This window comes from Oreochromis niloticus, linkage group LG19 (genome assembly GCF_001858045.2).
Source record: "Oreochromis niloticus isolate F11D_XX linkage group LG19, O_niloticus_UMD_NMBU, whole genome shotgun sequence".
NCBI classification, from domain to species: Eukaryota; Metazoa; Chordata; class Actinopteri; order Cichliformes; family Cichlidae; genus Oreochromis; species Oreochromis niloticus.
This window is the reverse complement of record NC_031983.2, coordinates 19,484,386-19,510,807: the sequence shown is the minus strand read 5'-3', so window position 1 is coordinate 19,510,807 and position 26,422 is coordinate 19,484,386. Positions and strand designations below refer to the sequence as shown.

At 38.9% G+C, this 26,422-nt stretch overlaps 1 protein-coding gene across 3 annotated transcripts; it reads left to right on the top strand.

Annotated features, from left to right (window-relative positions):
* The first annotated feature begins 1,555 nt into the window (after positions 1-1,555).
* On the top strand, positions 1,556-26,388 carry palm1b (paralemmin 1b). 3 transcript variants are annotated; one of them, XM_013270088.3, is made up of 7 exons: positions 1,556-2,198; positions 14,229-14,330; positions 17,194-17,236; positions 17,900-17,980; positions 21,775-21,890; positions 22,150-22,220; positions 22,474-26,388. In XM_013270088.3, exons 2-7 carry the CDS (start codon positions 14,284-14,286, stop codon positions 22,851-22,853), a joined length of 738 nt encoding a protein of 245 aa, XP_013125542.1. In that variant the 5' UTR covers positions 1,556-2,198; positions 14,229-14,283; the 3' UTR covers positions 22,854-26,388. The 3 variants fall into 3 exon arrangements, with proteins under 3 accessions (XP_013125542.1, XP_005477355.1, XP_005477356.1); XM_005477298.4 differs by having other exon boundaries at positions 1,557-2,198; positions 14,272-14,330; XM_005477299.4 differs by lacking the exon at positions 14,229-14,330 and having other exon boundaries at positions 1,559-2,198.
* The last annotated feature ends 34 nt before the right edge of the window (positions 26,389-26,422 follow it).

Genomic DNA, 26,422 nt, shown 5'->3' with positions numbered 1-26,422 from the left:
CCCCAAACGCTATCAAACTGCGACTGAGCCGGCTCCCTCCCTTTGTTGTTTCTGTTTGTCAGGGAGAGAATTTTTTTTTTAGAGATGTCAGCACCAAAACAGGCCTGACCCTTATCTGTCAGCAGTGTTTATCATGATGTCATGACAGACACACACATACCACATGGGAGGCTGAGTTTCTTTTTCACCCTCCCTCCTTCCTGCATATAGTTGTGTTTGTATGTTGCCTGCTTTCTGCTTTGTGCATACGTGTAAAACTGCTAGAGGGTGTGAAAGACGGGAGACGTGAAGTGCATGAAATGAGCAAGAGACAGAGAAACGGAGGTGTTTGTTTCTTCGAAACCGGTTTTAGTGCTTCCTTTTTATTCTCTCTCACAGGCTCAAAAAAAGAAAAAAAATGCTTAGCCACTTTCCTATTTCTAGACATTAATCTGAGTCCCTAGACAATAGCTAGACAATCTGATCTCCTTCCGAGTCACTCTTCTACAGTTTTTGCACCTTGAAAAATTCTAAGGAGTGAACTCGGAAATGCATCAGCCTGACATCGCAGCACCACCAATTTGATCACAGTGGTGGATCTGCCTAAAATAACCAGCCACATTTATACTTTCCTGGTTTAACTTAGTATTAAAAATATTGCATGTTTTTAAGGAAGCATCTTTATTTTTGTTCTTTTTTTTCCGTTGCTGTACAGACATTAAAGAGTGGGCAGCAACTTTTTCTCTGTCCCCCACATCAGCTGCATTAAGTTAAAATAGCCCACTGTGTACTCTAACCTTTCACCTTTTTGCTTTCCAATTAAATTTAACCCAGTTTCCATTTAGACAAACAGATGTCTTTTGACAAGCACATTTTTCTGCCCTTGTTTTTTCTTAAACACTCTACACTTTTGGTTACTTGATGAAATGTGGTGGGCAGTAGCAAACTGTCTGTAGCCAAAATTAACAATGTATTATTATAATACATTATAACAGCGTATTATTATTATAATACAAGGTCTCAATGCGGTATCAATAAGCTAACAGAGGCACAGGTGATTTTGTGTCTGTTCTTCTCGCCTGTGTAAAAGGATTGATTAAGCTTCCTGAAAAGAGATCTATCCTAAAACAGATGAAAATACAGAATAATGTAGACACCCATATCTCGTTTACTTTTTTCACACAAACATTTATGGTCTAACCACCTCAAATGAATTTGCAAACCATAAACCTATGAGAAAGCAAACTTGAAAGGACAAGACAACATGTCTGGAAGTCTAGCACCACCTACTGTATACTGTGTGCAGGTGCAACATGTTTTGGACGATTTAAGGATGCAGATGTCAAATAATTGGAGAAATAAAATGTAAATGAGTGAAACTGAGCAAACAGCTTAAGTTTACACTGATTCCTCCGAGTGTTTCTGACTTGATAAAGAAACAGCAGATAGATGGCGACGAAATCCCATTTCAAACCCGCTCCTTGAGGCAGTGAAAGCATTCACCCTTCGTCCTGCGATTCCTCGTGCAACAAATCTCAAGGAGTCTTGACACTGAGCCTTTTCACCACTAGATGGAGTGGACGGAGAAACAGTAAAAGTGGAAAGAATGGCGCTCTCTCCTCCAGTAGAAATCCTGGATGTGGTCCCAGCCTCAGGCTGTACGTACTTTTGAAGCACCGCTGAAGCAGATAGCCCGGTTCCTTGCACGTCATATGGTGAGGCTGGAGCAGAGCCAGCAGGGCCTCGTTTTTGGAGAGAAGGACCCTTATCTTAGTCAACGTGCGCAGCCAGGGCCCCCTTTATCTTCGCGGGGCTGGGAGGCGTATCCTTTCCCCCTCTGCACTCCCCTTCACATACCACTCTGACTCTCTCTCACACACACACACACATACACCCGTACCCTGACTAGTCTACAACCTGCTTCAGACGACGCCCCACAACCCATGAGATTCCCACCCAGCGCGGAACCAAGTCCGCCGTGCGTCTTTTTCGCCCGAGAGGAGGCCATCGGTGTCTTATAATTGCCGGGCCGTGCGCGCAAGCTGCCCTCGGCATCACCTCAGCGATAGCACAAGGGGTGCCATCCAAAAGAAGAAGAGAAGGGGGGAGGAGAGGAAGGGGTGTGAGAGTGCTCCGAATTGACGCTCGCAAAATAAACAACACGACACCTCGTTTGGAAGACGTCTGCGGCGGGAAGCAAAAAGGGATCTGTAAACTGAGTAAGTCGTGATTTTCAGTGTGCTGCGGTTGGTGATGTGTTTTCCTGTAGCTGACCTGCTTTTGGTGATTTGTCCAGCGGCTGGTTGTGCAGCGGCGGAACATTTAAGCATCAATCCTGTGCCTCGGACACGAGGGCTGACATAGCGGGACAGAGGGCTGAGAGAGGGCGGATGAAATATGCATATCTAACAAAATACTGGCTGTTTTGTAATAGTGAAATTCCTTACTGTGTAAGCACTGTGCAGCTGCATTAATATGCTATGAGGTTACAACTCGTAATCACAGGAGGCGCAGCATCCTTCAAGACAGATAAGAGCAAATTGAAAATAGCATTGCTTTGGCTTAAGTCAGCGGCTGAGAGTTACTGAACATCTGCATTGTTATGTCATATCATCCTCTATTGCATGCCTAGAGGGCCGCCTTACACTACTGTACTTCCAATGGGGGCGACAGGTGTAATGGGAAGACGTGTTTACGCGTGCCTTTGATGATCCATCATGTAATATCGATCTGATGCGCGAAGCAAGTGTCTCTTTATTTGTTGTTGTTGTTGCTGCTTCGATGGTGAATTTCCAGCGGAGCCAGCCAGCCGTGCATGGCCGTCACTGCACGGGTGGAGAGATGCTGACTGGTTACAGACTGGAGGAGAGGAGAGTAACAGGGTATTCTGTGTGTGTTGTGATGTGAGCAGTCCCCTCCAACATGGCGCGCATGAGCTGATAAACCTTGGCCATTACATACTCGTGTCTGGAATTTACACCGTGCACTTGGCTTTGTAGTAGCGGCGAATGAAACTCTTAAATAGACGACGTTAGCTCAAATTAATCCAGGCGCAGGCTGCCAGCAGTGGCACAACCTGGCTTCTCCATCCTCCCAGAATATCACGTAGCCCGGGCTTGTGTGTGTTCTTCTGCTTCTATTCCTGTCTGTGAATAGAACAATGTCAGCTGGACCAGCTCCTTAATTTTTGCCCTGATTTTTTTTTCTTTTTTTTGTAATTACGTTTGATCACAGCATGCATAGGCACAAACGGACAAAGTGTGTGTTTTTGTTTGGTCTTGTGTTCATTGTTGCTCTGCGGGCTTGTTGACTGTTGTAGAAAACACCTTTGTTGACAAGACCAGCCCTTGCATGATAGCTGAGAGTTCATAAACATAACGGATCATTATTTCCTTGAAGTAGCACAGTCGGGACATACAGCACACTCTTAGGTATGTTCATCAAAAAAAAGCTTAAGAGACACCTGTTTGATTCTTATAAATGCTGGGGGGGAAAGTGCATCAGGGGGATTGATTTCTGAGGTTACTTCCAGCCAGACATTTTATCCTCTTGCTAGGTCAGCCATCGCCATCAGAGAGATGTTGAAAAGGAGACAAAATTAATTGATTCCAAGTCCCTAGAGCCTGTTTGCTTCACAATGAACATCAGTCTTTATTGTCTAATAGTGTAATTGACTAGTAAATAGAAAATAACGCAAAATGTAATCCTCACCACGTAAGTGTTAATAAACGTGTAAGAATATAGATATCAATTATGCATTATACCATTTAATATTCTAAGATTTTATTCATAAGATTTAAGACAATTAATTATCTGGTCAAACATTTAAAAAGAGGTTGGATATTTGGTTTATTAGCAGCACTTCCTGCCCTCTGTTGTTTCATTTCATTTTATAAGCAAGTTAAGTCCTAAGGCCCCAGCCAGGCCACATGTGAGTGGAGGGTCTATATCCAGTTGGCTGCTCTGTGTCGTGTCAGCAACTCACAGTGTAGGCGACAGCACTTGTCTTGCCCACCCAAACATTATCTGACATTATGACTTTGGACAGTCACATTTCTGTCTTTGTCTTTTTGAATTCCTGCATACGTGCAGCTTTGTTTGTGCATTTCTGCCAGTCATTTTGCATGTATGAATGGAACAAACAGATGGATTGTTCATGCGTGTGTTGATGACTGTGCCCTGCACTGGCAGGCTTGGTACTGGGATGGGTCTGCATTCACCAATTTAGTTAGGGGAAATGAGCCTGGTAACTGGAAGGTCATTCATTCCTATTCATGGCCAGTCAGTGAAAAAAAAGGTGAGGTGAAATGTGAATGAGTAACACTCTTTACTCTCAACTAACTGCAATCAAAGTGCCTTTCGGGAAGCCAAGAGGCTAATAATAGAAATCCTCATTGAGACAAGTCATAGTAAACAGCATCCAAAATACACTTACAGTTATAAAGTCACAATGATATAACCTGTACAAATTAAAGAGGTTATAATCAGCATTTTCAGATTAACATAGGCACACATGACCATTTTAGTGTTATTCATCTCATTGTTTTGCTTTTCCCCCTCCCAGATTTTATGTTTTGCTTCATTGTCACTACGTATAGCTAGTTGCAAAATGCAGGTTTTCAACCAAAGCAACTATGATGAACAATTGTACACTACCTGCCCAGTGCCAACCCAAACAGACAGAACTCAGTGAGCAGTTGATGAACATTTAGTAGCTATAAGTCTTCCCTTAGGAATACCGATGTGAATCTAATGACTCCAAGCTTATCAATTCCTTTTATTATTTTCTGGCACTTAAACATTGCAATAAAGTGGTGTCACACTCTTGGCACTTGACTCATATGCAGCTCTTACACTGTTGTGAGACTCTCAGATAATTCTCAGATAATAAAACAGCTGTTATGATGCAAAAAAAATAAAATAAGATAAGATAAGATAACTCTTTATTGTCATTGCACAGTCATTAATGTCATTGCACAGTCATTAATAAAAAACCTGTCTAGACCTGCTTGTTCTAACACACAGAAAACCAATTTCAAATCAATAAAATAAAGACTCAGACCTATAAGCAGAGTCAATACTGGCATTAGTATAATTAAAATCTTATCAGGATCCACACTTACTGTTTGTATAAATATCAGTTAATGCAGGTTTAATGAAAATCTTTTGTTTTAGAGCGGTGTGTATGAGTAAATAGATCTAATTTAACGTAGAACCCCCGACAACTGTTGGGTTGCAATTTCCTAGAAGTTCTGTGCCAGAATTGGGTGGTACAGCATTATTACAAGTGGACAGGAGGCCTCTCATGGGTTCACATCCTGCCCTGAGCAAATAGCCCCAGAGTGATGGATATTGCCAATTACCCTCTCTGACCTTGCTGTCATTAAGAAACCATTTATGCAGTGGTTACAAAATCAGATCTGTAAGCTAGTTGTGGAAAATGAATGTCATACATTCCAAATGTCTTTAAACTTACTGTCCCATGCTGAAAGATGGCATTGTAGGGCAAAAGAGGAAGTGGAAGTGAAAGCTTGCTCAGCAAGCATGCAAAGTGATACGGAGTAACATCTGGGCCGATGATGATGTAGATATTCTTAGATAATGCTTTGCAATCCACCTCGCCTTTTCTGTCTCTGTTTTTTTTCTCTTTTTCTTAATCTCTGCCTTCTCTTTTCCTCCTGGATAGTCACTTTTTCTTTTTCTTTTTTATGACTATCTCTTATTACAAATCCCCCTCCTTGCTGCTTTGTCATGACAGATAAGGCAAGGGAGGATTTGTTTTTTTCAATCTCTTTCCAGCGGATAGTGTGTCTTCTGATAAACTGTCATTTTTAGCCACTAAGTCGTTTTAATCTCAGAGGGAAGTGTGCTCAGCAGAATGTGTTTGTACATTTGTGTGTGTGCGCCTGTGTGTGTGTGCCTACTGCCCAAAACATGTGCACTCCCACATGCTCATATGACTGTCATCAGTGTTGTTGCAGAGATATTATCAAAAGCCCTATTGATAAGCAGTAGATCACCCTTCGTTTTGCTCTGTTGATAACCTCATCCACAGGGTGCACACATGGCAATATGGTTTAAAGGGAGGAAGTAGGATGAATATTAGTCCTTGTCCCCTTTGTAAATGAAAGTTTTTTTTGTGAGAAGAGATTGGACAGGCTGATCTTGGACAAACATACTTAGTATAAACAAGTCCTTGAGAGCCTTGAGTAGATATTGGGATCATGCCATAAGGGAAGACACCTATTAGGCCTAATGGTTCCTGCATTAACATAGAAAGGCTGCTCCCGTAATGCAAGTCCATAGGTTTCCGGATATATAGAATTTGCTTATTGACCAACGAGAACACACCAGGATGCAGGAGACAGGCCACTACTGAAATGGGTTTTCTGTAAGCATAAAGACAGTGTTGTCAGCAGGTCATGTTACACTGTTTTTGCAAAAAGGCTGAAGAACAAGTCAATAATTGGAATCACTATCCTGTTCTTTACTCATTCTAGCTTAGCTTTTAATCTTCTATCCAAAAAGGTGGAGCTTTTGTCCCGAACTCTAAGATTATTCATCCTGGGGACTGCTGTTCAATAGCAAGACCAGGCCTCAATCACACCTACAAATATTAAATAATGGCTGCTAAGATCCATTGATCAAATATTTTTTCAAGGAGAGATTTTTGTCTGTTAAATATTCTGTAAAAATAGTGAAAGAATACCAGCTAAATTGTTTGTTTTATCCAACTAGCAGTATAAAACAATTTCAGCGACGTTTCAGAAAAGTATAGCATCAAATCCTCAAATGTGAGAAGTTGGAACTTAGCAAATATGATTTGAGTTTAAATCACATGGCAAATAATCTTCTGAGTAATTCATTTAGGATGATCGCTGCTTTATTTTTTAAAATTGTGGTTATGAACCTTTAGGTCATAATTTACAAACATCTGCATTTTTCCATCCCAGTCTTATTTGTGTGATAGCTTGGCTCCTTCTAACGAAACTGGGCTTCCAATACAGAACAAAGTGTTTCCCAGGTTCAGAGCTAAAAGATTTCACCTTTTGCTATACCGATTGCCACTCCCTGAATTTTGATGATCTAAACAGTGATCCAAACATCAGTCTTCATTATATCCTGTCACACAGGTATCAGTGATATTAAAGATCCAGTGTACTGTGTATGTACTATATTTCTACCTTTGACAAGCTAAACCTGCATTCTGACCTCTACAGCTATAATCAAAACACTCGGATCGATCATAAAGTGTCACAGGAGTTGTGGATTCAGCATGCACTCTGTGGATATCTAAACATTAACCAACAAAGATCAAGACTCATCAGTTTTGCAGCATAGCATAATGAAGGTCAAGATCGGTCAGATGAGACTAGTTGATGAAGATTCCAGGGAGAAGCAGCACAGGGTAGGGACTTTGCCTCTGTTAAAGGTTTTTCATTAGGTATTTGTAGAAGGCAGAACGAGGAAGGAATTGGTGGAAAGAATGTGAGAGTGGAGATTTCTTGCACATTAGGAACTGAGCAGAAGAAATACTGACCTGTCTTTATGCCTAAAAAATGTAGCCATTGTTGAAAAGTGCCTGAAAACCTAGATTTTTCACACATTAGAGTTGGCTGCATCCGAGTATTTCTGTAATTTTCCAAAGTGAAAATTTCATATTGACTTATTGGCCAGCAGTGTGAAGGTTGGGAAAATAAGGCAGGGTTATGCAACACCTTTTCCACTGCCTTATGTCACAAGTTTGAGAATATTTGCACACAAGAAAAGATTGTTTCCATTTTTGTGCCATTACGATTGCTGTGGACTGACGTCAGTCTGTGACAACAAGTTTTTGGCTACTGATGGAACTTGCTTGCTCAAAGCACATCTTTTTTTCCCTTCTTTTGGCTTCTCACTTTAGGGGTCAACACAGTGGATCCTCTGCCTCCGTTTCACCCCATCCATAGCATGCTGTCACACAAACTCTGTCTCCTTCACTACATCTATGAATCTTCTGTATGAGCTTCCTCTTTTCCTCCTCTTTAGCTCCATATTCAGTATCCTATTTCCAGTATATTCATTGTCCTTTCTCTGTGTATGTCTAAACTATCTCAGCCTTGCCTCAATCTCTGTCCCTCTCAAATACTCATTTCGAACACTGTCCATTCTGGTCACTCCCAGTGAAAATCTTACCATTTTCAGCTTCCTGTCATATCCTCAAAATACTGTTAAAACTTCTATTTTTGTGACCTAAATTAAGGTAATCTTTCTTAACTAGCTTAATCTCTTTGTAATGCCACAATACCCATTGTAACTCATTCATGTTTAGTGTTGTGTTGCTTATTTTATGTTTCCTTAACAATTTTCTATTATGTATGTTGGCTTTGAGTGGCATGAATGGCCCCAATAAATAAACTTCATTAATATTGCTGTTAGACAATACAAAAAATAACACTTTCCAAACTAAAAACTAAAATTAATTATTTTTTTATAACCAGAAGACCGCATGAAGAGCACATGGTCTGCCAAGGCTAATTCACTAATGTACCATTTTAAGTTCAAGTAAAATTTAGCTGAATTTTTGTTTGCTCATGCTTCACTTCTCTGCCAAGTTTAATGAAATTTGTCTTTTTCCTAATGTTGCCAACAGACAAACCGTAAAAGTGCTTAGAGCAGTCAATAAGACTAGAAAAGTGATACATAAAAAGCAGTCCACTTTGACCATTTATGTACAGAAAAAAAGCCAAAAAAATCATAAAGGTCACAGGAATACTTTTGAGTGGTTGCTCATTTTTTGCTAGAAATCCTGGCACGACATATGTAAAGTCAGGATTCATTCATTCTTGCATGCTGTTGACACTGAAACAAGTAAGACATCAGAGCTTTCCCAGTTTCCCTCGTCCCAACACATGTGTCTCAGTCTTTGTGTGACTTCACATTTGCCCTCTCGACATGGATGTTACACAGTAGTTCACTCTCTTTTGTGCTAACAGAGCTGTTATTTATGGCTGACCTCAAAGGGAAAGGACTTTTGCCCTCTGACTCCTGAATACTAACGTGTGACCTCAGCGGACTTCCTTTAGTTTTTATTGGCACCGTACTGTTTATATTTGGCACAATTTGTATTCTGCCTGAGATAGAAGGATGCAGAGCTGCGTGTGTGTTGGTTGAGAAGTCTTGGTGTGTATATGTGTGTAATGGCCTGGGACAAGTGTGTGGCTGGGGCAGAGAGGCTGGGAGGAGTATTGTTGTCCCTGCGCTCTTTTGGCCTGAAGGAAGGAAGCCGTGGAAGTGGGGAGTAGAGAGAAGGAGAAAGAAGGGCCACTCCGACACAAGCAGTGTGATTGGATTCGAGATCAGTTTCCTTTTCCAGAGTGTTTTAGCGTTTCTTAAATGCGGGGTCTGTGTCATTAACTCAAGAGTCATTTTCACCATCATCCTTCTTTCTGAAGAGGAAACATTTTCTGTTATTTTGTCTGTGTCTGGCATGCTTGTTCTTTCGGAAGCAGCCAGAAATGACAGTCTCACTCACATCTGGGATTTCTCCAGATTTGCAGAGTAAATAGTATTCTGTTTTCTTATTTTTTTGGCTTGCAGCCGTTTCAGTCACCTTTTCTTTTTTCCCTGGGTTTCTTTTTGTGATTGTGTGTGTGTGTGTGTGTGTACCCAGGAGTTTCATTATAGCTGCAAAATATTAGTTTAAAGGTTCTCGCTGTTATGAATTAAAGCCTAAGTTAAAAAATGTCTTGTTTATTTGTTGTAACTTGCCATTAGTGGCAATACAGTGTAAGAAAGAACAGCAAAATTGCTTCTGTCTTTCTTCTTTTTCTGTTTGGTCGCTTTCGGCACCAGATCATTGGTGTGATTATCAACATCTCACTATAGGAGGTTTTCATATTTCATATTTAAAAAAACAACAACAATCCGATCGTGCACATGGCTTAGTAAAGTAGGAGGATGGAGTATAGAGTTAAATTGCCCATGTTCATGAACATATATGTAAATATTTCAGTGTGGAACATGTCACCCAGTGCGTGCGGCTGGCTCATTGATGTTTGGGGAGTAATATTCGAACAACAGCGGGTCTCTGTGGACCACAGAAATAAGCGTTGACAGGATTTAACTATATAAATGATACTTTTTGGCTCAATTAATTGCTGGCTTTGAGTGTTTCAGACAATTTGTTAAGCACTTTGCCCTCAGACTGCAGGATTACTTGTGGTGCCTAGAGTTTCCAAACTGGGAGGCAGAGCATTGAACTATCAGGCCACCTTCCTATGCAAAAGGCTTTAAGTCTAGATCCAGGAGACAGGCACTATCTCCTTCTTAAGATTAGGCTTAAAACCTCCCTTTATGACTAAGCTTATAGTAAGGTGATATAGAAATATCACCAGATTTAACTTTAATTAACTCCACTTTATTAACTATCATTTGAAAGTGCTCTTATCCGTCTTTCTCTCTTTGTCAAGGGACCTGATTCCGCCTGGTCCTAATGTGCAGTAGGTGTTCAGTTCAGTATAGGTGCATTAAAGTGTTTAATACCTAATGAAGAGCAGATGCTGCACAAACAAGCTTTAAATAAATTTGTGCATCTGAGTATGTGTGAGCGTAGGAGGCATGTTCAGAATCAGCATGTTGGATTGCCCAACAGGTGTTTGTTTAAGATAATTCGAGGTAATGGGGACTGACACAATCTGCCACCGCTGCTGACAGAGAGCAGACCTATTGCTGTCTAGAGTCAAAGAGTAGCTATTCTCTGTCATCACATATTGGAAATTCTCTACAGCAAACTTGATTCCTTCTACAAAGGCAACATGTAAACTTTTAAAAAGTGGTGTTTTTGTTACAGAAGGTAGAATTAGTTTGATCAAGAAGAGATGAAATGTGATGCTTTTTTTAAATTAGAAGATCCTAATGTTGATTTTATGTATCTTAATAATTAAGTGGAATGAAAATACTTTCTTCACCTTTCAAGGGGATTTTTTTAAGACTTTATGCCAATATAACACCGCCAACAAAGATATACCACTGGGTTATAATTCATTTACATTTATGGGCATTAAATTGATTACTTTCAGTGCATTATAGTGCAGTTAGAGTATGTAAAGTGACTGCTGGTGCCAGAGGACCATGAGCACAATGCTATTAGAAGAGAGGATGCTGTTGCTGTACACTGGCAGTTAATGTGTTCCTGGAAATGCTACAGAAGCGGTGCACTCAATAGGGAATTCGGCTGGTCATTAATATGTTTCTCAGACTTCTTCTGATATGTACCTACCTTTACATATTGTCAAAAATGTGGTTTTAGCTTGCTGGTTGTCTCTAAATCCGCCCGTTATGATCCATCCATCGCTTAGTCTTGTCTGAACGATGTTTTTGATCTCTTGCATTTATCTGTGTCAGGCTAACCAGTCTCTTAGTGACTGTCTCCCTCCCTTGATGTCTTTCTCTGTCATAAATGTAATTACTCTTTTTACTGTGGCAAAGATGGCTGCCTGCTTTCCTTTCTCCCTGTGCGTCAATAATTTATGAGAGAGGCTGTAGGACATAGGCCCCCAGTGTTCCAACAAGGTAGACACAGTTTTCCAATATGTCCTTAAAATTTCATTGCAATATTATCCCAGAGGTTAGACAATCAGGACTAGCACTAAACTTTGGTTTTGGACCGTTGCCTTTAAGTCTTGCATGCACAGATTATAAGCATTATTCACTGTTGCTGAATTTAGATGTTTAGATGCACCTGACAGTGACTGGTGCTATCAGTACTTTTTAATATCACCTGATATCATGTCCATCTGACTAAATCTGGATTTTAGATTATTGTTGTATTTACGTTTTCACAGTCACAATTTGGTAGTCAGCTGAGCAAAACAATTATCTTTAATGAAACTTACCAAATAAAAAGCACTACATGAATACTGGCAGGATAGAAGCAAAGTCCACACAAAGTAAACAGGCTGGACTGCTTAAACACAAAGAAGAAACTGTAAGATCATTTATCCTATTTATTGTTTGCTAAAAACCAGCTAAACCAACTAGTGTGCAGAAAGCTGTTGATACATTTCAGACACTACTGCTACAGAATTCTTGTCTTTGTAACTAAAACAAGGGCAGAATATCTGTATCACAACTAAGGCCATCCTGTTTTTAGATAAATACATAATACAACCTTTGTACAACTTTTAAATTAAAATTCATTACACATATCTATGCCAAGCTAACTTTATTTACAGTGTGCTTTAGCTGAACTGTATCCAACTAGGACAGCTTGATGGAAACTGTAACTATATTACATGCTGATGTTTAATATACTAATTGCAAATCAAATGTTTTTAAAGCAGCAGTAGCTCCATTTTTGTTATAGTAGGCTATGTGTGCAAATATTTCAGCAAAAGACAAGATAATACTAACATATTTACAGTTTATATTAAGATACTTAAGTGTCTAAAAGTATGTGATCAGTAGAGTTGATCCACACACAGCTGAAACATGTGTGGAGTGAGTGTGCTCACCAGGCAATCACAGGGAAAGAAAATCACATGGTTCTCTTATTAACATGGTCAGCTTATGTACTGCACACTACTTTGTGGTGTATCATGTGATAAATTTGTTTTCAGTTTCAGTTTTGGACTGAAATGGATAAAATGTCAACAAGACAGATGGATGGCAAACAATGTGAAAAAATGGTCTAATCGCTTCATAGTAACCTAATTAGTAAACAAGTGGATAATTACAGTGAAGCCAATTACAAGGAAGAGCATCAAAAATAAAAAGTAAACAGGGAAATACAGAAGAACTTAGAGAAGTCTATTAGCAATGCTAGTGCTCCGCTGTTTAGAAATGCTAACTGCCAGGTGATTTCCAAGAGTTAAGTGCAGGCATAAAATTTAAGAGATGTATCACTTCCAGTCTTCAGTTTCCAGCTACTAATTTCATATTTTTTGTAAAAACTATAAATGACAGCATATTCAAACAAAAGTAAACTTTTCTTCAATGCTAAATATTATTTTCATAACAAAAAAAAGATTAAACTTTATAGTGTCCCCAAAATTTGAGTAAGTTGCAGGATGTCCTCTCACTGAAACAACTGAAGTAACTGAAAATAAAGAGCTCTGATACAAAAGAACGTTTAACAGATTTACATAACAAAGGTCATTTACTTAAATAATTTTCCAGTATCTTTATAATTTCACCAGATAAAAGGTCAGCCCCTTTCTGTTTTCTTGTCTCCATAATTTTTCCTCGTAACTGCTCTGATCCTTTGGCTTTGAGCTCTGGGTAGCTTAGGCAGCTTTGCCTTTGTTACTTTCTCTAAATTGTCCATGTTCGTCTGGGTGAAGATTGTTTAAGTGTCTCAGTAAGTCTTGTCTAACACTTTGTGCCTTAACTCATAGTGAAGAGCTTCCATTCTAACAACCTGTTAGAATGCACATGCAACCATTTGCCTGCACCACAGTGTGCATGTTGCATAATCTGACATAGATGAGGCTGACCAGCCGGTCACCAATCAGAGCCAAGAATGCTGAAAATTGACTGATTTCAGTCCCTAGCTGGTCGATCAGCACATTGCTAATAAAAGTCTGTAACTTACACATACATAGTAAGATTATGTCCAAAAACTGTTATGCATAATTACTTAATAAAAACAAAAACTATTTTTTTGTGTGACTAAAAAGCAGTTGAAATGGCCAAAATTTCTTGGTGATTTGGCACATTTCAGGTGTTCTAAATGTGAAGCAGTGAATGGTGTCTCTATCCTGCATTTTTAACAAATGTATCAAACAGTGGTAATGTCTTCATTGTATAATTGCTGTCAAGTTCAGCTGCGGGTGGGACCTGCTTCTTGACCTTTTCCACATTAAGATGTTTGGTCCTTTAAAGACGACAGAGGTCGGCCGCTCCTCCCAGGTCAAATTCCACCGATGAAATGATTCAGATGAGTTTCCAGATGTGCACTAATCTAAGGGCCCATCTTCCACTATAACCTGAGGGATGGGAAGGGACAAAGGCTTAGGACAAAAATGCGCTATATAACGATGCCAAAAAAAAACTATAAACATAATTAATGTTTTTATTTTGTTAAAAACAAACAATTCTAAACAAAATTAAGATTTGCTTCATTTTTGAGAGTGCAATCTTACCACATTAAGCCATATAAAGGCTGATTTGACTCAGTACATCCACATGTCTGGATCACTGCGGAAAGTCAGAATTTGGGAAAAATGTGTCTAGACGGTACAATATGTCTGTGTTTGTGTGTACTTCAGGAGGTGATCAGATGATTGTGGTTCTTACTTTCTCCCCCCCAAGGGTCTCCATGTGATGGCGATGAGGCTCGATGGAAAAACAGAAGAGAGAATGGAAGAGAAGTGAGCTGTTTGATTATATGTGTGTAAATGCACAGGAAAGCCAGTAATTGGACATGTTACAGACTGACCTTCCATTATGCATGCCTAAGTCTTAGAGGATCAATGGTTGCACACTGAGCATGAAAAAGATGCTTCTTTATCTTTTTTAGGTCAGCGCTGTTACCCTGCATGCCTTTGTGTGGGAAATAAAAATGCAGCCGCAAAAAAAGGGTGGGATAGGAGGGATGTGAACTGGTGATATGCTGCATTTTTCCACTCACAATCCAACCTTTGTATGTACTAAGCTGAGAAATGATACAATCTATTACAAGCAGGGATGCTGTTCCTCGTTCCTCATCAACAACAACACAATCAAACAATTTTAGAAATGTTACTGGCCTTGCTGTAGGTTAGGTTGACAGCTGTTTTTGTCATAGCTGTTTTTTAAAAGATGAGTATAAAGATGATGAACCCATATATGTTGTAGTAAACTTTCATTCTGGTCTAGAGAAAGCACAACATTCTTCTGTTCTCCATCAAACACCTAAGCAACCAGAAACTCTAGTCAGAGTCAGAGAAGTTAATTTCTTCTCTGGGAGTAGAGAAAATGGATAATTTGACACCAAGTCATTCAGAACCTGTATTTAATAAGTACGTTAATTCCTGGGCTACTTTGATCACTGTAATGTTTCTAAAGATTCCTGCTATTATAGCAAATTATATCTGTGCAGGGGTGTAATTTTATGTGGCGAAAGAGACATACTTCCCCTTAAGGTTTTATGTGAATCACCTTTTTAAATGTCATCTTTTAAATGTTTTTACAGTACATAATAGTAATAATTTAAATTAGAGATGAAAAACCAAAAAGTCATTAGTTTGCCCTACGGATGTAATTCTTAATTAGGACTGCAACTTATCATATATTTTTTTAACATTGATTAACCTGCCTGCTGATTTCCTGAATAGTGGATTTTTACAAAAATATTTTAATTTGTCATTTTGTCTAAAACCTAAATGAGACGTATTGTGTTTGTTCTCATTTTCCATCATTTATAGAGTCAAATGAAGGTTTACAAAGGACTCTATGCAGTCCTGTGACAAACTGTCATCCCAGGATTTGAGAGCTTGTAGAAACACCTCTAGAGCATGTAGATCTTGTATATGACTTCATCAGTCTTTTGAATTGTTGTGAAGAAATTTTGGTCTATTCTTCTTTTCAAAGCTCTTATTCATTTATGCACAGCTCTCTTAAAGTCCTGCATTTCAATTGGGTCTGGACTGGGCCGCTGCAGTTTTTTTCAGCCATTCTCTTATAGATTTGCTGGTGTACTTGCGGTCATTGTCCTGTTGTACGACCCAGTTTTGGCCAGCCATTGGCTTTTAGATACATGGCCTTATATTTGAATCTAGAATACTTTGATATATAAAAGAGTTTATGGTTGAGCAAATAACTGCAAAGTGTGTTAGAACTGTGGCTGCAAAAAAAGCTCAAATCGTCATCCTTCCACTACTGTGCCTGACAGTTAGGATGAGATGTTTCTGCTGATATACTGTGTTTAGTGTTCATCAAACACAGCATTGGCATTGTTCCAGAAGTCTTTTCAAACCTAGGTCTTGCTGCCATGGACTTTTTAGAGAGGAGAGGCTATTTCCTGGCAACCCTTCCAAACAAGCCAGACATATTCAGTCTATTCCTAATTGTACTGTCATGAACTTAACATCAAGTATCTGAGTTTGTGGTTATTGTTTTTTTGGGGGGTTTTTTGTACAGGTTTTTTTGCACAGGTTTTTTTTTTTTTGTTTTTTTTTTGCACAGTCTGACCTTCAGATTTTCTGTACACGTCCACTCCTGGGGAGATTGAGACTTTGTTTGAATACAAACCTAAATAAAACCAGCAAATTGCCAGAACTGTATCATCCGTTTACAGTCGCATAAATCAAATCTCGCATTTATTAAAACAGGAGTTTTTTCACCTAGATGTTATATTTAATGTAAGAATTAACTGACTGGTTGTAGTTTTTAAATGGAAGATTATATCCCAGTACATTAGACATAGTTATAAGAGAAGTAATTCCCTCTCAGCACAATAATACTTACCAAATAAAACATATGTGGAGACATTAGCTATTATTGTCACATAACAAGTGTTGTCCTTAGAGAGCTGAAAGTAGTCAGGGTTAAATATAGTATATGAATGTATTAACGTCATAATATCCCCCATATAGCACTCACAGTTGTTAGTGAGGGTGTCTATAGCTTGCATACTAAAATCCTTGTACTGAATTATCTTACCCAGTCGATTCTGTCTTATATAGTCTTTATAAATTAAAATTTTCCAGTCTGGGATCATGAATTTATCACTATGTTTAATTTGTTCTAGAGGTCACAATAAGTGCTGCCTTTTGGATTTGATAATCTCAACTATTTACTACAGAAAAAGCTGGAACTCAGTGCAGGATTTATCACTTTTTTATAGCAACAGCTTTATCCTATCTCCGTTAAGCAACAGTGTGCAGTCTTTTCCCTCTGGCTTTAAGTTTTCATCTGTCCATCCTCCATCCTGAAGCTCTTGTCTGGAACTTATTAAAGCAGGAATCTCCAGCAGAGCCCTGCCTGCACATTAGCATGCCTGCATCAACTTTTCCTGACTGGAAAGGGACTCTGATTTAGTGCCAAACAGAAAGATATTTAACCTCAGTCACTGAGAAATCACTGGAAGGTAAATGACCGGTGCACAAATACTGGGGTCACAGAATATTGCTTGATGCTGTGTGTAATGTCTGATGTCGCTGGTCATTATGAGGCGTAACTCTTTCTCCCTCCCCCTCCTCCCTTCTCTCTCTCTCTCTCATGCTGCCCCTTAACTTGTCTGCCCTTCATCAGGATGGCTGAGGCGTCACATGAGGAGAGACTCCAGGCCATCGCTGTAAGTTATCTACACACATAGACACATTCTGCTTTCTATTTTCTATTTCATACACACACTTAGACACGCACACACAGAGTGCACATCATGCACACTGATGGCTGAAGAAACAACAAATCATTGCTGCTTGTCATGGTCTGACTGCCAGTCTTAATGACTCAACCTTTTAGATCCCATCTCCTTCATCCATTAGAGGACATCAAAAGCTAATATAGTAGCTACAGCTCACTCCCCTTTTCTGTCTGTTCCTCTGTCTCTGTTCATCTTTTATACTTCACAAATGTTTTATTGTCACTTGTTGCCTTTTCTGTTTTAACATCCAGGTGTCTATTTAGCTAAATTTTGTATATTGCAATCTCTTTTTTATTTTACCCGTGGCAGATATAGGGAAACACATTTATATTACTACATAATATCAGTTTAATGCCAGTACTACATTCCTATGCCGATATAAAAAATATATTGGTTGACTACTAAAGATGCCGTATATGCAGCTCTAGTTATTTGAAGTTACCAAAATTCCCAAGTTGCCACACCATTACCTCATAAATAAATATATAGTTCATATTGTTCTTTAAAATTATGATATTATTTCTATTTCTAATCTTTGTAATATGCATTTGTGCATTTCCTAGCAATCTTAATGCATGTATATCATAACAGGAGAAAAGGAAGAAGCAGACAGAGATTGAAAACAAGAGGAGACAGCTGGATGATGACCGACGGCAACTCCAGCATCTCAAGGTACACACACATTCACAGGCATACACATTTTCCACGTATCCCATAAGAATACTTGGTGGTTGACAAGAATACACACAAGTATTGGTGTCCACAACACATTGATCTCATAGTATGCACAGGGCACTCTCAGTTACCTCCTGCTCACTACTTCATCAGCACATTTCCCCTGCTTCTCTTGCCGCTGGCCACATGTTTCCAGTTTAACTGTTTTTCCACCTTGTGTAGGCACATATTGAGTTTGTTGGATTTCTTCCAGGAAAGAAATCCATCCACCAGTTTTTTATGTGTATTTGTATATCAAGTATTCTTATTCCATTTGTTGAAGTAAGCAAATGAAATTCAGTTAGTATACAGAGAAGCTTGAGAGCTAGTTGAACCTGAGCAATAGATTTATTTTATTTTTTTTTGCAGTCACAGTAGTCATAGTACTAATTATCTTTGTTGCACATGCTTAAATGTTATTATTTAATACTATCACCTCCCATCTACACTTGTGAATTCCTCCATCTGCTATCAAAAGAGTGCTTGCAGTGCATAAACTGGGATATTTGACCCCAGCATCACATTGCTCATCCTTCGTGAACATGCCGGTTTGGCTTTGTTTGAAATGTACTCGAGCTCTTCACTGATAAAACTAATGTACAGTATGTGTCATCTGTACTCCTACATGCCTCTCCCTTCACAGAACTTCTAACAAGCTAACAGAAATACTGCCAGTCAGCCCTCTGCATGTTTCTGGGATTCATGCTCTTACGTGTGTGAGCAACGTTAGACACCCACACAACATTAAAATCAGCAGTTCCCTTCAAATATATCTGTCCAACGTAGTGAGATACTCCCCAACTGCTGCTGTCACGGAATGTTCAGAATGGATAACAGATAATACCAAAAGCTCCTCCACATGCTGTTTATACACACACACACACTCATGCATGTAGACACACACTCATTATATCAGAGCCAAGGTTTTTGTCAGCGTATGTGTCAGCGTTATCAAAGCTATTTCAGCCACCGACAATTCAGCAGGTCACAGATAAGAGCAAAGGTTGAGGTGTGTATTTGCTATTTCAGCCACCGACAATTCAGCAGGTCACAGATAAGAGCAAAGGTTGAGGTGTGTATTTGCCATGTGCACATGAGTATGTGTGTGTGTGTGTTTCTAAAAGTAACCTGTACTGTTGTCCCTGTGTGCTCCCACTTTTTCTATTTTCCAGGCAAACCATTGTAAGTGTGTATCTGTACATGTCGTGTCCAGTTTTGTGTAGGTTGCTTCATAAAGGAACACAGAAGCTCCAGACAATGCAGTGGGCTTTAGCAGAGGAAACAGATTTTTGTCCCACTCCCACCAACAGGAAACAGCTCTTACACCCACCGCACCCCACTTTCGTCTCACACACACACAGAGGGGAAGTGTAATCATGCTGTCCAGGGTTGTTAGAAGGCTCTTTGTGTGGACCACAGCAAGTATTCTTTACTCAGAGGCAGACCGATGTGGAAATCCTAATGAACGTCTTCGCTTACGCAGTACATTTTTTTAGGCATGTACCCCGCCATTAAATCACACCAGTACATGATTAAACACACACATATATATGTACACAGACTTGCACGCTTAGTGCTGACGAAACAGTAAGATGATGCATTAGCGTTGTTAACACAGAAAATGTGGTCAGATATGATTATGCAAACAGGAGTCAGCAGTCAGTAAATGTCAGCATGTTTTCTTAAAAGGAGAAAAGCAGTTAGCAGAGGTGTGTACAAGTTGTGATTTTTCAAAATAAAATAATTAGTTCTCACGGTTAACAGACTTTTATAAAGTTGGGAAAGGAGTAGTTTTTCATTTTCTTATTCATAAAAACATAAATAACACAGCTGCGGCAAGCGTGCATTTAATTTTAAAACCACATCTAAACCTCATTCATTTAATTACCAAGGACATTTGCTTAACCTGTACAAGAGACAAAGGCTAAAAGTACCACGTTTAAGCTTTGGACAGCTAAGTTACTTTCGCCGTCCTCTTATTATACCACAGACATTAGCTCAAAATTAAAATGAAAGAAAAAAAATGTAAATCCTCTGTTTGATGACAAACATTTATGCTACACGGACCAGAGAAACTTTATTTTGACAAAACTGACTTTTGGATAGATGCACAATGTGCTTTGAAATAAGCTTCTTCTCTTTCCAGCTGTTCATAACATATCCATGTGTGGATGGATGCTTGTCTGCATGTGCGTATGTCTGTATCCCAGTTCCGCCCTTTGTCTGCTACGTTAGCAGCTTTTATTCCAAAGAACAATGGAGAGAGAGACGTAGCTTCAGCATTCCTAGCTTTTCAACTGTTCACATTGACTGGTGTGTGTGTGTGTGTGTGTGTGTGTGTGTGTGTGTGAGTGCTTCCATATGCAAGAGTGAGCACATTAAAGTGATGTCAGGCACTGGCGTAGTAGGGTGTGGCTCATGAGAGCAAGCAAGATTCAGAGAGTAGTAAGAGGGCAAAGCAGGTTTAGATTCGGTGCCCAAGAGACCGTGCAGGACTGAGGAATGAAGAGTGTTGAATTACACAGTGTTAAGTGTGTGCTCTAAAGCTCTGCAGCTGGATGTCTGAAGCTGAATTACTCAATGGAGAGGGTAAGATTTTAAACAGAACAGCAGATTAAAAAATTTAAACACAGATATAAATTGAGGGAGATACACCCTGACATTTACAACCCTTTTTAGGTTCCTAAAATTTAGGATGGGCAAAGAGGCATATGCTACACGAGAGAGGAAGGGGGAGGTTTTGGGTTTTTGTTTTTTGTTTTTTGTAGAAATTCTAGTTGCATCACTGGAGAGGAATTCGCATCAAGCACATGTCCAGATTTTCAGCCTAACTTGTGAAAACAAGAGCTTTTTTTTCTAACACTTTTCCATATGGCCAGGCAGGGTTGTCTTTTGCTGCATGGTCCAACAGCTGCGAGTAAGACACACTGTTATATTTACCTCAGAGCACGCCAAGTATTTGCTTTGATATTAACTCATCCAGAGGATGGAACGTGGATGGGGAGTGAAGATAAGAATACTGGCCTGTTTGGAAAATAATAAGGAATAATAGTAGTCACTGTTAGTTTTCTAAGCTTGTTCATAAAGATATTACTTGGAATGAATTAAGCTCTAAGAAATATTTGATCTAGTTTAAGATTAGAGCCACTTCCTTTTTTATCTCCCAGTGACCTCTCTATATACCCATTTAGTATAATGATATTAAATAAATATTATTTTGGATTTCCCAGTTTCATACCAGAAGTCCTGATCCATTGGCCGGGTGCCATGTAGTCCACTTGGCAAACTATTTGGCAGCAGTTAAAGTGTCTGACAGAACCCCTGAGTTTCAGCAGTCAGCAGAGAAGTACGAGACTGCCTGGCAAGAAGATGTTGTTGCTTTAGATTAACTAAAGAGTTCATCATTAGTGTCAGAGATAGTGTCACTAATCTCTTGTGTAAGAAAGTACATCAATGTCCAAAGAGAGGCTGACTCAGTGCAGCATGTGGAGAAATTGAGATGCTTCTAACGATTTAACCACTCAACTTGTGCATAATGTATGCATAAAGATCTTCCATAAGATCCTTTGAATGTAGCAAGTATGCACACAAATGCATCAACACCCATGGACACATCAAGTACATACACACATACACAGTAAAACTATATTCCTTGTCTTACCATTGCTACATCCATTTTATAGAACGTAAGTTAAATGGTCTGGATTACCTAGACTTTATCTGTGTTCTTAACATGTATATTATCCTTGCAGTCAAAGTCACTGAGAGAGCGCTGGTTGTTAGATGGAGCTCCAGCAGAGGAGGAGACTCAGAAGCGTCTGCAGGAGGACGAGGTGAAGACCAAACTTTTGGAACAAGTCATCCTCAGGTGAGAATTTTAAACCCCCCAAATGTCTAATTTTTGAAGCAGTTTATCCATTGTTATTCTTTTATTTTGAAATTAACCGGTAAATTGATACTATAAAAAAAAAACAGGAATAGCGAGTAGTGGTGTGATTTAATGGTGTTGTGATTTGTACTCATATAATATAATATAATAGAATTTGTGGTCATGAATGACCCACAGATTTTTTTTTAATACTTCATTTCTGTGTGTGTGTGCGTATGTGTGTGTGTTTCCGAGCCAGGCTTGAGCAAGAGATTGAAGAACTTGAGACAGGCGTACCAGCCAATAAGGGTGTGGCCAAAGAAAATGGAGGTAAGTTTGGTGCCCATGGCAACATATTGTATCATCACATGGGAAACCATGGCAATGCAGCCTGAGCGCAAGTGTCACAAAGAGAAAGTGCGCTCATAATAACCTCTTGATTTACTCTGTTAAATCGTTTCTCCATGCCGGAGGTCATTTAAACAATATTTCCTTTCTTTCTTTGTCCTACTGTCTTACCCTGACCATGCTCTTTTTCATGCACTTCCCTAATCTCTCAACGATGCTTTGGTGCTCTCTATAGGTGAAAATGGAGTAGTGCAGACCTCTGGTCAGACACCCAAGAGAGAGGTGACGGGGATTGAGGCCAAGCTGCTCGGCCCTAGTCCTGACCAGGCTAGTGCAGACAACCCAGTTACTCTAGTGTTCATGGGCTACAAGACCGTGGAGGAGGAACAGGAGACTCGCACGGCCTTAGGAATGGACGGGGTGGATGGCAATGTCAAAGCCGAGTTTGTTGTGATCGAGGATGGGGAGGAGAAAGCGGGCGGAGACGCAGCCACAGAAGAGCAGCCTCCACCTAACGGAAGCATGGCAGAAAAAGAGAAGCCTAATGAAGGTGGGGAGGAGGGAGAGAAGGAAAAGGAGAAGAAACAGACCTGCAAATGCTGCACGGTCATGTGAGGCGTATGTGCGTGCGTATGTGCGCGTGGGTGTGTACACACTTTCACCTTTGCAGGCATGTGTGCCATTGCATGTGTCTGTATTTGCAAATGTGTGTAACTTTTTGTTTTTGTGTGGAAGTGTGTGTATCGGGACTGGGAAAAAAAAACAAAAAGTACAGTTACACAGCCAATATACCAACAATGAGAGCCAATCCAAGCTCCAGCTACAACAAGAACCACAAAGACTCATAAGTACACTTTACTCTATATTCTTTCTCTGATATGTATTTGACTTTTGATTTCTATTGATATTTTTCTATTTTTCTGTCTTGACATTTATATTGTATTCAGTATGTGTATCTTTATTATGGGACTGTGTACTGTAAGTTCATTGTTACTATTGTTGGGAAAAAAAGAAAATGTATTAGCTCTCTGGACTGTACTGCTACTCAGTTGGGAAAATCTGGAAACTTTAAATCATTTAAGTAAAAAAAAAGCAAACTATGAAGGACACAGATACTTAGATATATATATTTCTCTGTTTAGGCCTAACAACTATTTATCGGTCAATTTCATATTGCAATATTGTCTAAGATATTATTTTAAATAGTATTTTAATATATTGATATGAAATTATGTTTTATACAATGTATTTATTGTTTTTGGTTCTCTGTATCATCTTCAACCATTAACTGCATGTAAGCTTGTAAGCACTACCACAGTCGCGTCACACTCATACAAGTGTCTGTGTTTTCTTAGACTCATACGTGCTCATATCTTTAGTCACACAAGTCTTTCTATCAGTAACAGTAAGTATAATTGGCATTGTTAGAGATATGCATTATGTCAAAAAATACAGCAAGGAGACAAAGATAAATATGATCACTAACTAGGTTGCAAATCACACTAATTTCGTACTATATGTGGCACATGTACATTAAGATCACGACTGTTGTGTTTTTTGAATGCAGCTCTGTTTCTCAAAACGTTGCAGCGCTGTGCAAAATGTAAATAAAACCAATGCAATGATTTGCATGTCATTAAAACTGTACAGTTATTGAATAATACACTATAAAAAAGGCTAAAAATATGATTGTATTTTTGAAAATGTATGCTCAATTTGACTGTAATATACGGTTAAACAGTACACGAGTGGGTATAAAAAGTGCCTAATTCCTTTAGAAGTAAAAGATGGGAAGATGCAGAGGGGTTCACCACTCTGTAAAAGACTGCATAGTCAAATAGTTCAACAATACAAGGAAAAGTTGAAAGAATGTATTAATCTGTTCACAATATAAAAGCCATAATTGGTAACATGGAGTGCTTTTTGCACATGGCTTGTTTAATCTGTGAAGGCACCACTAATGCTGAATGATATCTACAGATATTGGAGTACCATATGCTCCCATCTAGACAAGGCCTTTTTTAAAGAAGTCCTTGCTTATTTCTGCAAAACACTGCCAATACACATTGTGCACATATAACAATAACATGGGCTTGCTACAAAGGAAATGAGTCCCGGTGCTAAAGTGCATCTAGGCGTGTCACTCAATTTAAAACATTTGCTGTATTTTGCTAACAAAGCTACGTCAATTGGTCTATTAGACATAAAATAAAAGGATACAAATAATTTGCTCTTCATTGCATTGTATTTTATTTACTTTTTGAAGAAGTGTTTCAGCCTTTTTAGAAAAGGCTTGTAAGGTGAAATCACTTTATGATTAGATTCATGAGATCATTACACAGTGTTTAGGAAGGCCTAAGTAATTTTCTTCTTACAACAGTAGAATCAATGTATGTCTTAATGAGGTAGCACTGCATGAAGCCTTGCAACTGTTTCAACTTGTCACTTGTTAGGTCTGTAGCATACACTATCACATTAACATGAATGTAAATCCAGGGGTTAAACTGGGATTCAGCCTAGCATAATGAGAAGAGGAGGGCTTGCTCAGCTCACTATGAAAAAAAAAAAGCTTTTTGTTTTTATGTACCAAATAAAATTTGATGAATTAGTAATTTCACTGTGTCTTGGTTGGCTGGTGGTTTCTGTTCTGCTTATACTCCCAGTTTAACCCCTGATTCTTTGTTTGTACACCTGGGCCTAATCGTGCTTGAGTAGATTTACAGAGAAAGAAAAGAGAATGAGGGCATTTGAGTAGATTTTTTGCAAATATTAATTATATCTTTGGACACATTATAAAGACTTCAGCATTTAGCTTTCTTCCACTATTACAGAAAGTTTAAATTCTAGAAGAAAAGCATCTCAGTCACATTAAATGGTAGACAAAATATGCATGTACACTATAGCAATTCAAAGTAAAAAATCTGATGTGTTTGGCAGACATATGCAGTTATGGATGAGCTTGGTCAGTAAACTGTGCTGCCAATGCTTCTCCTTCCCCAGGGTCATCCATGTCTCTGAATCACCTAAATGTCATCACCATTATTTCCTTACTATACTGTTTCATTGTCATTGTCAAATCATAGCCACACCTTCTATGCTTGGAGACACGCAGTAAAAAAAAAAAAATCTCTGAAGTTGGTGCTAATCCAAAATCTTCTCTAAAACTCTTCATCCACCAACTATTGTTCAACCTGTCCCATCTGTCTTACTCAAATTGCTGGTAAGGGGGATTCTACTGTCTCCTGCTTGATGAATAAGAGTCTTTTTCAACCTTCAGTGCCAGATGCATTCTTTCAAGTCCTGCCTATTTTTAACATCAGAGAAATGATCCCTTCTTACATTCCAGAGGGAAGACAACAGGCATGGATAAGTTATAGTCTATGTATAGTTCCAAAAATAATTGTACAACTTTATTTCTTATATTGCCTCTCATCCTTTTTTTCTATGGTCTCTTTGCAAGGCAGTATGTCGTATTTGATGTGTGTATTTTTAAAAAACAAAAAAAAGATTACTACATCTGTGTATTGTCGGTGCCTTTGTCAGGTTCATTTGACTGGACTTGTCTGTCTGATGCCATTTTCAGACCGGGGTTTTTCTTGCTGTGCTCCTGGTCATGATGACCCACTTGGAAACACTGCCTTCTACTATGAAGGGTCACTAGTATATTCGAATATTACACTCATTCTTTAAGTGATAACTATAAATGAACACAGCTAGGACAATTGATAATATGCAAACTACTGTTAGAGTCTCCAAGAAACTTTGTAACATGTCTTACAAACTTTTTTAAATTGATGATATCACTTCAACTGACAGATGACGGTTTTTTGTTTGTTTTTTTTAATTCCAGAAATGCAAGAAACTCTAATCAAAACCAACCTTGACCCAATGTTTAACATTATCTGGGGATGCTAACTTTATACAGAAGACTAACTGATAGCCTATGTATATACAATACATGCACATGTGTATGTCTGTATGCATCTGTATAGATAGAAATGCATAAAATTGGTGAGCTAAAGCTTTGCTTAATAGTGGGTCTCCAGGGCAGCAGCAGAAAAAGCAACCTTGTGTTAAACCAATGCCTGTTCATCTATTCTGTGGTCGTCTAAATGTTTAATCTTGAATAAAACTATTGTTTGTTACAGCAGGTCAAATTGAGTGTGTGGTAACCAAATATAAGC